At 36.4% G+C, this 16237-nt stretch overlaps 1 protein-coding gene across 4 annotated transcripts in view; it reads left to right on the plus strand.

The window, feature by feature from the left end:
- Window positions 1-684: 684 nt before the first annotated feature.
- NFAT5 (nuclear factor of activated T cells 5) overlaps window positions 685-16237 on the plus strand; it is a 123228-nt gene continuing 107675 nt past the window's right edge. For 2 of the 4 annotated variants that reach the window (XM_046682979.1, XM_046682980.1), the window contains exons 1-2: window positions 685-1092; window positions 2831-2884. In XM_046682979.1, the coding sequence (XP_046538935.1) occupies window positions 1020-1092; window positions 2831-2884 (127 nt within the window). In that variant the 5' untranslated portion in view covers window positions 685-1019. Of the gene's footprint in view, window positions 1093-2830; window positions 2916-16237 lie in introns of those variants that run through there. The other 2 variants (XM_046682981.1, XM_046682982.1) reach the window with 2 other exon arrangements.

The following is a 16237-nucleotide window of genomic DNA, read 5'->3' on the forward strand; positions in this document are numbered from 1 at the left end:
ATCTTTTATCTCCCACTCTGAATAAACCCAGCCACTCCAGCACAGTCAGAAAGATTTTTTCCCCCAGCTTTTAAAGGATGGGGGAGGGAGGAGAGCGAGAAGGGAGAGGGTAAAGGAAGGGGGAGAAGGTACTTTAATTAAAAACAACCAATAACTCGAGGTTTTAGGATATGGGCTGTCATTAAGAAACAAATGAGTTTGACAACTCTTTGTCCAACTCAATTTTGACATTGCTATGAAATCCCTAGAGGGGTGGTGACTGTCCAAGCGACGAAACTCCATTCCCATGCGAGACCCCAAGCCAGCCCTCCCCGGCCGAGCCCGGCTCTGGGGTCCTTCCCCTCTTCGCGCAGACACCTCGGCTCCGCCAGGTCTGTCTCCTCCTGCGCTGCGCTCGGCGCTGGGCCGGCCGCCTCGGGCCCAACGCCACCAGGTCGGCGCAAATACCTTTTCCCTCCCCGGGGCCCCAGGCGCGGACACCTCCCAGCCTCCCTCCCTCCCAGCCCGCGGGGCCCTTTCCCGGCTGGGGAACAGCAGCCGCGGCCGAGGCGGCAGGAAGCGAAGCCCTTGTTGATGCTGTTCCGTGGCGCGCCTCCCCGCCCTCCGCCGGCCGCCCCGGCTCTTCCCCGCTCTGAGGCGCCCCCCTCCGCGCCTGCGCAGTGCCCCGCGGGGGGCGGGGCTCAGAGTCCTGTCAGCGGCGGCGGCGGTGGCGGCGACCGTCAGTTCTCGCTGAGGAGAAGCACGAAACGGACCCGTTGGCTCTCCCCCCTCCCTTTCCCCGCCCTGAACCCCCCTCCTAGCTCGCCGGGAGTTAGTCCCCGTGGAGTTTCCCCTCCACCTCGCCGCCGTTTCCTCGGTCCTCCGTCCGGTGGAAGTCACTGCCCTCGAGGAGGAGGCAGCGGCAGCCGCCCTCGCCTCGCCGCCCCCGGTTCGGTGCCCGCGGTCCCGGAGAGGAGGTGCCGCCGCCACCGCCGCTCCCCCCCTCCCGCTGCCCTCGGGCCGGGCTGGGTCGAGCTGCGATGCCCTCGGACTTCATCTCATTGCTCAGCGCGGACCTAGACCTGGAGTCGCCCAAGTCCCTGTACTCGCGAGGTGAGTCAGGTTGGGGGCTGGGGCGTGGGGGCGGGGAGGCCGGGCCCGGGGAGCCCGCGGGGTTCGGGTCGGGGGGGCGGGAGGCGGCCTCTCCCGGGCCGGGATGGCCTGGCTCGGGGGGTGGGGAGCGGCCGACCGCGTCGGGTGATGGTGGAAGGGGCCGGGGAGGAGTGGCGGCCCCTCCCCCGCGCAGCCGCCGGCCTCGCGGGGCCCAGACGCCGTCGGCCCCCGGGTCCCTGCAGCACCGGTGGCTCCGAGCGTCCCTCGGCCTGTCCGGCCCCGCCGCACTCCCCGAGCCGCCGGCCCGGCCTCCCCCGCTCGGGGATCCCCCGGCCTGGGCCCCGCGCTGGGGCCGCAGCCATTGGTGCGCCGCGGCTCCTCTTTCCAGGACCATCCTCCCCAGCAAAGTTGCCCCCAAACTGGCGGCGTGGCCGGGGGCCGGTTCTGGGTGCAGGGTCACCATTTTCCTCCCCCTCCAGGTTGTTTGCGCGCCACCGTTTCTACCCTCGCTCCCTCCGGCCTAGTCCACTCCCTCCCCTGGTTGGGACGGCCCCCCTCGACCAGGCGTTCCTCCTCTCCTCGTCATCTTTCTGCTGGAAAGGGCCCGAATTTTCTTTTTTTCCTCTCTCTCCACCTCTGTGGCATGCTAATTACTTACTTCTCTCTCTGACAAAGATCGGGGTGCTCTCTCTGGATTAGTTTTATTCTTCTCCTGTCCCAGGGGTACCAGCTCAGGTTCAGACGCCGTCCTTTGAGAATTTTCTCTTTCGTTGCCGTTCCAGGGCTCGTGGCAGGGAGGGGACATCGGACAGAGATTCTCATTTTAAAACTCTTTTGGCCAAGGCCTGGAGGGGATTCCCGGGATCTAAAATATTGACACTCCAGCCGATCTCTATTGGGGTTAAATTCCTGTACTGGACGCCACAAGAATGTGTTAGAACAGGTTCCCTGTGCAAGGGAAGTCAAGTCGAAGCGTTCCCACTGCACTCTTCACGGCTGTTTAAAATACTGGGAGGGGGCAAAAGACATAACTGGGTTATTAGCTATTCATTTTACATGTTAAAAAAAAAAAAGATGTGCCCGTGTGAACCTCCTTCTTGAGAAATTCAGCATTTCTTCAGTTTTTGACTGGATGTATCCATCCGCTGATTCCACCCGTTCCAGAAAGGGGGACTTCAGCTTCACATTAGCATGTTTAAATTAAGTGAATCCGAGTGAGGTAGTTTACTGTGGAAGGTACTGGACTTTATAGACTGACGATTGAGTTTGTACACAGAGTCCTGCTTAAAGACTGTAGCCATTTGTCTGTTGCTCTAATGACTTTAGTTGGCAGTCACCACCCTGTAGGATGTTTTTCGGGCAACGTTACCTGAAGTAGTTTGGAAATACTGTAGTTTTGAGTGTCAGAACGAAGAGACGATATCAAGAGATGATTCTTAGAGGAGGGCTAATGTGGTACAATTGGGTCCTAAAAATAGTCAAGACATTAACACCATTTGTGCAGTAATCATGAGATAATTTTCCATGAAACAAATGCTTTATGAAAATCTAAGTTTAGCATAGATACCAATGTGGAGGCAATTCAGCCTTCTTTTGCAGGGAATATATTCACAAATATGGACTTTAGCTCTTAAAAATACGTGACAGTTATATAAGAGATGTATGCTATCCTAGGCTTTTTTTTTTTTCAATAAAGCATTCAGCATAAAAAGTACTTAATGCTTTTTGTGTTTTTCAGATTCTCTGAAGTTACACCCATCACAGAATTTTCATAGAGCTGGACTATTGGAAGGTCAGCAAAGTGCGATTTTAAAGCATATTGTGTGAGTATGCAAAGGCTTTCTCTGAAATGGAGTTTAAATGAGAAAGTGGGAAACTTTGCAAACTCATACAATGTAGTTTTCTTCTAAAGAGCCTGATCCTTCTTTTAGAGCAGCTGAATGTTTTAGTGGATTTTGGGGCTGTGTTTGATGTGCTTGTTAGCTATTGTATCTGCTCTGAGAACCCTTGAAAAAAACCACAAAATCATTAAAAATCATGTGTTGGGTGTTTTACTTTAGAATTCCAGATCTTAATTCTAGCTTTTTACAAACAAACGGAATATGAAAAGGCTCAGACATTAAGATCATGAATATAACTAAAAGAGTGACACCAACACATATTTAGTTTGAAAATTAAGAATTTAGAACTTTTATATGCTGAGGATTTCAAAATGGTATATTAATTATTTATTACAAAAGCATTGATATCATTACTATTGCATTATTTTTTTAAGGTTAAGGAAAGCCAAGTAATAGAGATGATGACTGAGCTATGCTTAGAAAAAAGAGTTGTAGAAAGTTCTGTAAATGTTAATAGAATGTGTAGAGTAATTTAAACAGCTGACTTTTTAAAGCTTTATTTTGTGTTGTTTTTGGCGTCGTAAGATGAAAAAGAGTCTATTTGTGTTGTTTTTGTAGTTTTTGAAGTAATTTCACATGTCATCTTTGAATCTTGGAATTGGACGGCAAGACTATTAATTTCCCTGGTATAGAGATGAGTAATCTGAGGCTGAAATTAAGAGACTTAGAAAAAAAGTCACACAGTAGCAGAAACAGTGCTTTTTGTATTTTAGTTGATGCTCTCTACCCAAAACCAAGTTGCTGCTGTAAAAAGTACCTGTAACAAGTAACTTAAACATTTTGTGATCTACTTAAAAAAAATCCCTAAATATTTAAGTTTGACTTGAGTCGAAGTGTTTGCCTCCCATTATAGTAGTCTGGTATATTGGGGAGAAAAGTGGGTTTTGTTATTGAGCTTAAGTTTGAATACCAGTTTAGCTACTTATTAGCTCTGTGACTTTGGGCAGGTGATTTTACCTCTCTAAACTTTAATATTCTTTCTATAAAAATGTATATAATCTTTTAAAGTTAGTGAGCTAATGTGTATGAAAAGGCCCTAGTGTAGTGTCTAGCTTAATAAATGTTAGTTTTTTCCTTTAGTATCACCTAAATTGTTTTAACAGTATAATTTAGAGCATATTAAAGGTTCTCAAGTTAATAATTGACTATATTTATGTTTACAAGAAGCCCATAGATATATATTAGTATGAAAATCAACTACAATTTGAGGTGAGGAATTTTTACAAGTGTTTCTTAGTGAAGCAGATTTCTGTTGTTTATTCATTTTGTTCAATTTACGACCATGTTGTAGAATCGTCTTTGTCTGTACAAACCTATCTATTTTTCTGGACAACAAACCAGAGAGTGTCATAATACTAGAGATTATCAGAGAGGAGAAAGATATGAAAAAAAAGACTTAATTTTTTAAATAAATATTTTCAACAAGTTGGTGGAAATGCAGACAACCATTTAATATGTATGTTTACATGTTTGTGCCTGACTACTTTTACTAATTTTTCCTTTTGGTTGAGAGAATACTGAATTATTTAAAGAAAGAACACCCTTTTACAGATTATGTATGAGATGTAAAATGTCTTAAGTATCACGTATGTCATATCCTTTTATATCTTTAATACAGGGTATCATAAGAAAGTTCTTTGCTTCTATAATGAAAACATTTAATCTATGCATCCTATTTCTATTTTTAACCTTTTATTATGGACATTTTAAAGAATATATAAAAGTAGAGAGAATAAAATAGTGAACTGCTATATGCCCGTCACCAAACTTTAACAATTATCAATATATGTCTAATCTTGTTTCTTTATCCTCTGCTCTCCGCCAGGCTGTATTATTTTAAAACAAGTATCAGAAATCATATCATTTCATACATAAATAGTTCTGTATTATAGTGACATTTCTTATATTAATTTTTTAAGTACTCTATTTCATTCCAGGAAATACATATTCTAATTTATTTCAGCAAAGTCTCCCATGTCTCTCCCGCCCTCTTTATAGGACATAGTACAGCAGGAGGCTGCTACTTCTAGTGTATAGTGTACTTTGTAATCTATGTTAAAATTGTAGGCCATGCGGTCAGACTTAGGTTCAAATCCTTGTTCTGACATTTGTGTGTGGCCTCAGCTCAGTCATTTAATCTTTTTGTGCTTCACTTTTCTCACCTTTGAATGAGGGCAATAATAATATCTTCATCATAGGTTATTGTGAAGAATATTTGAGGCAAATTCATGTAAAGCATTTAACCTAGCACATAGTAAATAAATTTAAATAGCTCAATAAATGTTAGCTAAATTAAAAAATTTTAAACAACCAGCTAAATAGTGCTTACTGTGTGCCAGGAACTTTACAGATATGAACTCACTGAATTCTCATAACAACCCTTTGAGAGGATTATCATTATCCTCTTTCACAGGTGAGGAAGCTAAGGCATAGGGAGGATCAGTAACTTACCCAACGTTACACAGTTGGTAGGTTGTAGAGCCAAGATTCCGACTCAGGTAGTCTCACTTTAGAGTCTGTGTTCATAACTACTATGCTCTACTGACTCCCTGTATTATATGAAATATTGTCTAGTAATATTTGTGTATGTATGCTCTACATCAGTAGTCTAGATTTCCATCTAATAATTAAAAACTAAGCCAGGGTGAGAGGAATTTAATTATTGTCATACAATTTATTAAATTTTTCAGAGAATGTACTTTTTGCAAATTTAAGTTCTTTGTTTATGACAACAAGGTTGGAAAACCTGCAGTTGGGTGTTATTAAGCTTTAAAAATAGATTCAAAAATCTGTTTACCATTCGGTTAAGTTTGCATGTATCCTACATATCAATGCTGGTCCTTGCTGCTACTACTACTATTTTTTTGTCTTAAGGAATAAGCAATTAGTGTTTTTTTTTAAGTTGAGGTGTAGTTCATATGTAACCTTATAATAGTTTCAGGTGTACAACGTAATGATTCGACATTTGTATATATTGGGAAATGATCATGACAGGAAGTCTGATTAACATCCATCACCATACATGGTTCTGATATTACCTTTTTAATTAACGTGGTAATTGCCTGATGATGGGAAAACAATCTAGCTATTTAATGTAATGATACATAGGCATTAAAATAATGTTTCTGATGACCCCATGGTTAATATGAAACCCTTAATAAAATAAATAAATGAAAGAGGTACTGTTGTAATTATATTAAAAATAACTTGCATAGAAAAAATTCTGGACAAAAGTATATATTGTAAGTTTTTACTTTTTGATTCTATTTTTGCATTTTCCCTACTTCTTTAAAGAAGATTGTTTTGTATATATTAAAACAAATAAAATGGTTTACAGTTACGGGGTTCAAATTTGAAGGCTAAGATTCTTCTTTGGAGTACCTAGAGAGAAAGTTCAGTTACACAGAGGAAAAGGTAACCCTTTCTTAAACTTTCTGTATTGAAAAATATCGATTTTAGCCTATATTGTTTGCCATATAAAAAACTGAGATAAAAGTGAAACTAAATGAAAGTAAACAAATAAGATTAAGAGGTAATTCTAAAAATATAGGCGTGTAAGATAAGATCATAGAAAATCAAATAAAACAGGAAAAATAATATAAGCAAATTGGAAAAAATAGAATAATAAAAACAATGGATTAAAATTTTAAAATGCTTTTAAAAACATTAGTTAAGAGATTACATGATGGATCAAATTAAAGAATTAGTTAAACTGGCTGAACTCCAATATGATGTGATCTTGGTATGAATTAAACATTTAAGATTAGAAGATTTTTAAAAGAAAATATGAAATCTTACAATGAGTTAGGGGAAAATATACTACCTTTTTTTTTTTTTCCTATGGTCAGTCTATTTGGTATGGTATAATGCGTAATTATACTTTATGGTTTACAAATGAAAATCCTAAAAACAGTAGGATTTTACTGGCTTGATGGAATAATTCTGATTTGCCGTTAGGCCTGATTGATTTCTCTTTGTAGGGTCTGTGTTTGTAAGATAGTTAGGCCGTTAACTCTTACATGATGAAATATATGAAGATATCTTACTGGAAAGGATTTTTGGAAAATATTTAACATTAAAAATAATCGTTCAATCCTTTTCTTGTTTAGTGTATGTTAATCTCTGTTGATCCCTACCCAGTAAACTAAAAATATCATTATGGAAATGAAGTTCAAACATATGATAAGTCATACATAGTTCATCCCAACTTTTTGCTTCTAGGATCAGTCTCTCTCTGATTTCCTACCATATCTTTTTGCGTTTCTTTGTAACCTCTGCTTTCATTATTTTTATTCAATACTAGAATTCTATTGTTATTACAATAAGAGGTAGAAATTCATATTTAATCCGATGTTTCTTGACCTGATCTTAATTCACTCTTGACTCTACTGTAATTATTCCAGGAGTCCTCTAAACTTTAAAGTGGTAGTATAGAAAAACATTTCTTATTTTGATCAACATTATATATAAAAAATTACTACTTTTATTAGAAAAAGTTGACTCATCAGATTATATTTTCTATTAAGAATAACAAATAGAAAAAAATAAAAGAGTAAATTAATTTGAAGCATCAGTTGGGCCTGATTATGTAGTGGCAGAGGATAGTCTTGTTAACTTTAGAGAGGTAAAAAACATTCTTCAATAGAAATGTAGCTTATTAACTTATGTTAATTGTCTTTTCTTTTTGTTGCTAAGATTTTATTTCAAGTTATATAAAAGAAATTCATGTGTCTCTTGTTTACTGTTGTCTTAATAAAAATCAATGTTAAAAAAACTAACAAGGTATAACATACTAATTTTTTAAACATGTACTTGAATGAATAGGTAGAAATTTTCTTTATGGATTAAAGATGTGATAAAGGATCTATATTTTTGGTGATTTGAACTAAAGATGTTACATGAAATTTTTCAGTTTTATTTATTCTTAATAGCTATTGAAAAAATATTTTCTCTTGCTTTTATTTTTAATATTTTCTTGATAAATAGTTGATGATTATTACTGCTGCCTAGCCATGAATGTTTATCACTTCTTTCCTGTTCAGATATGCTATGATTAGTCTTTTAGTAAGTTTGGTACTTGGTTTTGACAGTGAGACAAGAGCAGAAAAGTTTCTAATAGTGAGCTAAGTTGTTGATTACTCTTATCTTTATAAATGTAGTTTTAGTTTAAAAAAAATCTACTTAAAGCAATCTTTGTAGGACATATTAAAAGAAACAATGTTAATACTTAAGGAATAATAAATTCTTAGTAATAATGTTAGTTATTACTAGTTAATAGTAATAGTACTTAGTTAATAAGTACTAAGTACTAAGTAATAGTACTTAGTAATAATGAAAACATTTTTTGAGCAATTTATGTGTACCAGCATTTTACAGATGTTTTTCGCATTTAATCCTCAGAAAAATCCTGTGAGATAACTATCGGTATCCCTATTTTATAAGTGAGCAAACTGAGGTATAGAGAGGTTCACTAATTTTCTCAAGGTCACATAGGTAGTGGAGGAGGCTGGAATTTGAAACTTGACAATTTTACCCCAGAGTTTTGAGCTTATAGTGACTCTCTTACGTTACAAACATTTGATAATTGGCATTTATAGTTTTGGCCCTGATAAGATTATACCACTGTTTAGATGGTATAAAAAGAGTACTTTGTATAGAATTTTTAAAGCTAAATTTAGCTTCCATAAAATAAGGAGAGAAATTCTCTAAACCACACATAAAAATCAGTAAAGAATATGATGATGACCCTTTGGGGGAACATTTTAACGCTCAAAATTAGCAAATCATTGCCTGGCTCTGGTGGTGTCTTTGAGATTTAACTGAAGCACATGGTTGGTCTAACCACCTATGTCTTGAATGATGATGGTACTCAGAGTGGAAAGTAGGGAAAGGGTAAGCAAGCCATCACCTGAAAATTACTTTAGAAATGCAGGGTACCATGGGCTCTTGATTTCTTGGACGGTAGTTTTATGGAAGTCTAGAAATCATTGCACCTTATTTCTTTTGGTATGTTTCAGAGCCTAGTTAAATTTGTGCAGAGATGAGCAACAGAAAAAACAGTACTAATAGAGCCTCAGGAGTTAGTTGTTTCTTGCTATAGTTGGTCTTTGTTAACTTCCTGAAAGTTTTGTGTTAGGCATTGCAAAATAAGGATTTTAATTCTAGTTTGGTCTTGAGACCTCATGGAAAATCATGTACACATTCCTTTTCTTCAGCAGAGACATTATTATCAGTCTTGCTTACTTTAGAGTTATGTGGAAGAATAACTGAAATAATGTTAGAGGACTTTGAAAACTATTAAATGCTATATGAATGGTGATATTTTTCATAGGACCCTATTAATTTACTTTGGTTCTTCTTTCTACTGTCCCTCTCTCCCACTGTTTTTTAATCTTCTTCTACCTGTGTCTTCATGTTCTCATGGTACTCTCTACATTTTACTTGTTGATTCTGCTGTTACTTCTTGTATTCCTTCTCTCTTTCCCTCCTTTTTTAAAAAACAAACCATCTTTATAGAGGTACAGAGGTACACTTCTTTTTAAGTGTTCCATGAGTTTTTAACAAGCGTCTACATTTGTGTAATTGCCTCAGACAAGATAATGTTTCAGTCACCCCGTCAAGCTACCTGTTCATCTTTTATAGTCAGTTCTGCCCATTCCAGTCCTTCAGGAAACTACTGGTGTTTTTCCTTACTGTAGATTAGTTTTGCCTCTTTTTAGAATTTCACTTAAATGGATTTATACAGCATGTACTGTTTTCTCTTTAACTTTTGTTGTTCAACCACTATAACCTTCTAAAAGGGAAAACTATTTTGTTTTTAAAGGACATAAAGGTAATAAGACATTTTTTATTCTTGTATATATTCCTGTGTTCTATAATGTAGCCAATTGTAGATTTTTAGGGATGCTTTTTGATGTTTATGTGCAAGTATAGGTAACTTAGTCGTGATTTTGTTATTTATTCATTCACTCAAAATGAATTTACACAGATCCTGACTACATATTGCTTGTAATTTAGTAGAAGAGATTGTATGTGAATAAACAGTGATAACATAGAGTTTTCAAGGGTTTCATAATTCAGTCTAGATTAGAGAATGAAGTTAATAATGTGGGTGACTTTTATTTGTTAATAGGAAAGTACTTTTATGCAGAGTATACCAGAGCTTATAGTTAGACCATATACTTGATAATTGTAAATTGAAGTTTAGAACTTTAAAATTTCTTTTTAAAATAGTTTAAAGGGTCATAGAGTTAAAGAGTATGTAGGGGGTATGAACTTATTTACTCTGATGGTTTCTGTAGGCTAAGCACAAAGGTAAAAACAAAATATGAGCTTACTGCCCCATGTAAGTGACTGTTGTCTTGTGTTTAACTGTATGTTGTGAACACTAATTCTGAATAAAATTCAAGTTTGCCTAGTAATCATACATACTGCACTGCTAGTTTGGATGTTAGACATTAAGATACTTTTGTTAGCAATGTGCTGAAACACTTAAATGTTTTTTGATGGGGGCCTGATTACACAATCTTAAGTATTTGTTTGAATTAAAGCATCCATTATAATCGTTTGGGTAGGTCAGTAAAATACCTTGTGTATAAGTGTGTCCTATAGCAATGAAGCACCCAGACATAGGCTTAAGCTAACAAGTAGCTGTCCTTCACAATGGAGTTGTAATTAGAAGCCTTAGAGAATTTGTTACTGTTTCTCTTTTTTCCAGTTTTTAAGCAGCAACTTGCCTATTGGGTTTTCATTCTGAAATGAAGATTTTACTTGGAAAAGTACTACTGTAAAATGGAATTAATGATCATAAATTAATGTTCTCAAGTGTAAATATTCAATTTATAAATACTTAGATAATAGGTTATAAGGACTTTAGAAACACTACAAATTAAAAGTTTACTTGAATAAGCTTTTATAAAATTGTATGAACTCCAAGGGTTTTTTCATTTTTATTGTTCAATCATATTCTCTAGAATATTAGGTTAATGTAGAGTGAATGAACAGGAAATATAAACATATAGCATGAATTTTATAATTATTTTTTAAGAACTTTTCATTTTCTTATTTATTTTCATTTTCTTTCATTATCTTTATATTTACCTGTAATACTGAGTACAAGATAAAGATTTATGTATAATATTTGAATAATAGATTCTTTTGATAAAACGACTAATTCCTTTAAAAAATTCATTATTGCTTTTTTAGGGAAAAAACTGGGTAATGAGGTAGCTGAACAGAATGCCATTAGTTAACTAAATTACTACTCTATTACAGTAAACACAAATAACATCTTTACAGTGTAAAATATAGTAAATGAAACAATGGAATAACTTTCTTGATAATGTTTTTCAACCAAACTTCACAAGAATGGATAGAATCAGCACTATAAATTTTGCGCAGAAAAAAATTTAGTGCATACTAAATTGAAAACAGATGAACAGAAGAGTTGAAGAGTATGAAGAAGTGCTTTTCTTAGAAATTAAAAATGGTAAAGATAATCAGCAAATCAAAATTCCATGTGTTTATCAGTCTTGTGAATAAAGACTCAGTTTCAAAAACATGCATTATTTAATAGCTGTGTGATTTTAGGCAAGTTACTTAATCTTTGTGTGACTCAGTTTATTCTTCTATAAAGTGGGGATAGACTCAGATTTGTTATGAGGATTTGATGAGTTACTATTTCTAAAGCATTTAAATAGTGCTTGGCATGTAGTAAGCAGTGTATAAGTATTTATAAATAAATAAAATAATAATTCATATCTAGAGATAAATTACTTGGCAAACATACTTATCCAAGATGTAGCAAGGGACCAGGATTTTATTAGCATGAGCTTCTGAACACCCAAATCAGTTATTGCTAAATTTATATACTAAAGTTTAGGCATTCACAGCACTGTTATGCAGGAGTTATCTTCCTAAAATACAAATCTAATCCTATTGCTTGCTTAAAAATCCTTTAATCGTATCCATGGGCTTTAGAGTGAAATCCAGATTCTTAAAAACCTGGCTCTTGATTATCTTTTTTTAAATTGAGATAAAATTCATGTAACGTGTAGTTTTATCATTTTAATCATTTTAAAGTGTATAATTCAGTGGTTTTTAGTGTATCCACAATGTTGTGCAACCAGCACCACTATATAATTCCAGAACATTTTCATCATCCCCAAAAGAACAGTTTACCCATATCGCAGTCACTCTCCATTCTGCCCCCCCAGCAACCGCTAATCTACTTTTTGTTTGTATGAATTTGCCTATTCTAGACATTTCATATAAAAAAAAGATCAAATAATATGTGGTCTTTTGTGACTGCTTTGTTTCACTTAGCATAATGTTGTCATGGTTCCTTCACATTGTAGCATGTATCAGTAATTCATTCGTTTTTATGGGTGAATAATACTTCATTAAATGGATATACAACATTTTGTTCATCCATTCATCAGTTGATGGGCATTTAGGTGGTGTTAGCTATTATGAACAATGCTGCTATAAACATTCATGTACAAGTTTTTGTGTGTACAGATGTTTTCATTTCTCTTGGATATATACCTAGGAGTGGAATTGCTGCATCATATGGTAACTCTATATTTAACTTTTTGAGGAACTGCCAAACTGCTTTTCACAGTGGCTGCACCATTTTACATTTTCAGCAGCAAAGTATGAGGGTTCTGATTTCTCCACATCCTTGCCAACATTTGTATTATTTGTTTTTTTGATTGTAGACATCCTAGTGGGTATGAAGTGGTCTCTTGTGGTTTTGATTTACATTTCCCTAATGACTAGTGATGTTGAGCATCTTTTCATGTGTTTGTTGGCCAGTAGGATATATTCTTTGGAGAAATGTCTATTCAAGGCTTTTGCCCATTTTTAATTTGGGTTACTTGTCTTTTTATTGTTGAATTGTGGGAGTTCTTTATATATTCTATATACAAGTCCTTTATCAGATATATGATATGTAGAAATTTTCTCCCATCCTGTGGGTTGTCTTTTCACTTTCTTGCTAGTGTCTTTTGATGCACAGATGTTTTAAATTTTGTTGAAGTCCACTTTATCTGTTTTTGTTGTTGTCGCTCATACTTTGTGTCATATTTAAGAAACTGTTGACTAATCCAAGGTCATGAAAATTTACACTTATATTTTCTTCTAAAAGTTTTTTTTTTTGAGGGAGATTAGCTCTGAGCTAACTACTGCCAATCCTCCTCTTTTTGCTGAGGAAGACTGGCCCTGTGCTAACATCTGTTCCCATCTTCCTCCACTTTATACATGGGATGCCTACCACAGCATAGCTTGCTGAGCGGTGTCGTGTCCACACCCGGGTTCCAAACTGGTGAACCCCGGGCCACCAAAGCGAAATGTGTGAACCTAACCGCTGTGCCACCAGACTGGCCCCTTGATTACAGTAGCTTTGAAATAAGTTTTGAAATCGGGAAGGGTGAGTCTTCCAACTTTGTTCTTCTTTTAATAAGATGTTTTTGCTGTTCAGACTCCTTAGATTTTCCATTTGAGCTTTAGGATCAGCTTCTCAATTTCTGCAAAAAAGTGAGCTGTGATTTTAATAGAGATTGCATTGAATCTGTAGGTCAGTTTGAGGAGTGTTGCCATCTTAATAATATTAAGTCTTCCTGTCTGTGAACATCAGATGTCTTTCATTTTATTTAGGTTGTCTTTAATTTCTTTGACAATGTTTTGTGGTTTTCAAAGTATAAGTTTTACACTTCTTTTTAATCATTTTTTTAAATTTTTTTTTAATCGTTGTTTTTAAGGGTTAATAAAATTTTGGAAATAATTTGAGGAAAGTTCTTTCTAATCTTGGGACTGCTTTAGTCTTTTTTTTTTTTTTTTTGAGGAAGATTAGCCCTGAGCTAACATCTGCTGCCAATCCTTCTCTTTTTGCTGAGGAAGACTGGCCCTGAGCTAACATCCGTGCCCATCTTCCTCTACTTTATGCGTAGGACACCTACCACAGCATGACTTGCCAAGTGTGTAGGTCTGCACTCGGCATCTGAACTGGTAAACCCTGGGCCACCGAAGCGGAATGTGCGAACTTAACCACTGCACCACCAGGCTTGCCCCCCAACAGGAGGGTTTTTTTCCTCTATTTGGGAGGATTATGTTTTGGGAGGTAGGTCTTAGTAAAGAAGGTTTTTCAAAAGTCTTTGCCCCACAGAACAGAATAACCCGTTAATATGAAGTGATTGTAGTACTGGAAATAGACCTTTTTACACATCAGCCGTACATAACGTAGCTTTCTGAACTCTTTTACTTACCGTACTTTCCCTGAAACTTTAGTTGAGTAAAGTGTTGGGTGAGTAAAGTGAGGATCATTCCTGTCAACCCCCCAACTCTACCAACAGCTATTAAATGAATCTTGTAATTTTTAACTGTCATATTCCAGGAGCAAACTTCACTTTAAAAATATAAGTCACTGCAAAGTAGGACTTACCAATATTATTCATAGATAGATTTTAAAGAAAATGTATGTCTTTTCACATGCAGAAACTGCATAGAAACTTTTTTAGCCTTTAATTTCTACAGGGTCCTAGAAGCAATGTAGCATCTAAAACACTTATTTGGGACTATCATACTTGTATTATTGGATTCATTGGTATAATACCACTACTTTTAGAATGACTGTGTTAAGAATACTTCTTAAACATTATTTTTTCCAGCTAGGAGTTAGTCTTTGAATTATGAGATTTTTTTGTTTGTTTGTTTTTGATCATTTTACTCCTATGATTGACGTTCTATTTTTCTTCTCATTAAAAAAAATTTTTATTAAGATATAATTGACATATAACATTTTATTAGTTTTAGGTGTGTAGCATACTGATTTGATATGTGTATGTACTGGGAATGATTACCACAATAAGTTTAGTTAACGTCCGTCACCGTACATAGTTCAATTTCTTCTCTTGCAATGAGAACTTTTAACATTTCCTCTCTTAGTAACTTGCAAATATACAATATTGTATTGTTAACTGTAGTCACCATGCTGTACATTACATCCCAGAACTTATTTATCTTATAACAGGAAGTTTGTACCTTTGACAACCTTCACACATTTTGCCCCACTCCCTACCCCCTCCCTGCCTCTGGCAACCACTAATTTGTATCTATGAGTTCTTTTTTTTTTAGATTCAACATGTAAGTGAGATCAATACAGTTTTGTCTTTCTTCATCTGACTTACTTCCTTTAGGATAATGCCCTCAAGGTCCATTCATATTATCACAAATGACAGAATTTCTTTCTTTTTTATGACTGAAAAATATTCCATTGTGTATATAAATACATATATATATATATTTTTTCTTTATCCATTCATCTGTTGATGGACATTTAGGTTGTTCCATATCTTGACCGTTGTAAGTAATGCTGCAGTGAATATGGTACAGATATCTTTTCAAGATAGTGATTTTGTTTCTTCGGATAAGTACCCAGAAGTGGAATTACTGGATCATGTGGTAGTTCTATTTTTAATTTTTTGGGGAACTGCCATATTGTTTTCCCTAGTGACTGCACCTGGTTGACATTCTTGGGGACAGGAATTTATTCTATTTAAATAAAAAGGTGTCAGTTAAAAGAGAAATATTTAGGTGATTGGCTGTAAACAAACATAATATGAATAGAGTCTGACTACTTTATTTTATTGATTAGGACAACTATTTCACTATATTTACTTTTTTTTTTTAGGATTTTATTTTTCCTTTTTTCTCCCCAAAGCCCCCTGGTACATAGTTGCATATTTTTAGTTGTGAGTCCTTCTAGTTGTGGCATGTGGGATGCTGCCTCAGCATGTCTTGATGAGCAGTGCCATGTCCGCGCCCAGGATCCGAACTGGCGAAACCCTAGGCCTCCTAAGCGGAGCATGCGAACTCAACCACTCGGCCATGGGGCCGGCCCCCTCTATATTTACTTTAATAGCAGCAAAATACTGCTTGTGCTGTTAAACATATTTGTTTAATGTATTTGTTTGAACACATTGGCTTTTTAGTATCTTTTTCGTAAATATTGCTAAACATAAATGTTTTAATATGAAAGCACTGATGCAGTAAAAATACAAAATATCAATAAGCACGTGAAACGATTTGCAGCATCATAAGTCATTAGGGAAATGCAAATCAAAACCACAGTGAGACACCACTTCACATGCACTAGCATGGCTATATTCAAAAAGATAGATAATAGCAGGTGTTGGCAAGGATGTAGAGAAATCACCTTATGTACTGTTGGTGGGAATGTAAAACTG

The sequence above is a fragment of the Equus quagga genome, chromosome 13, assembly GCF_021613505.1.
Source record: "Equus quagga isolate Etosha38 chromosome 13, UCLA_HA_Equagga_1.0, whole genome shotgun sequence".
NCBI classification, from domain to species: domain Eukaryota; kingdom Metazoa; phylum Chordata; class Mammalia; order Perissodactyla; family Equidae; genus Equus; species Equus quagga.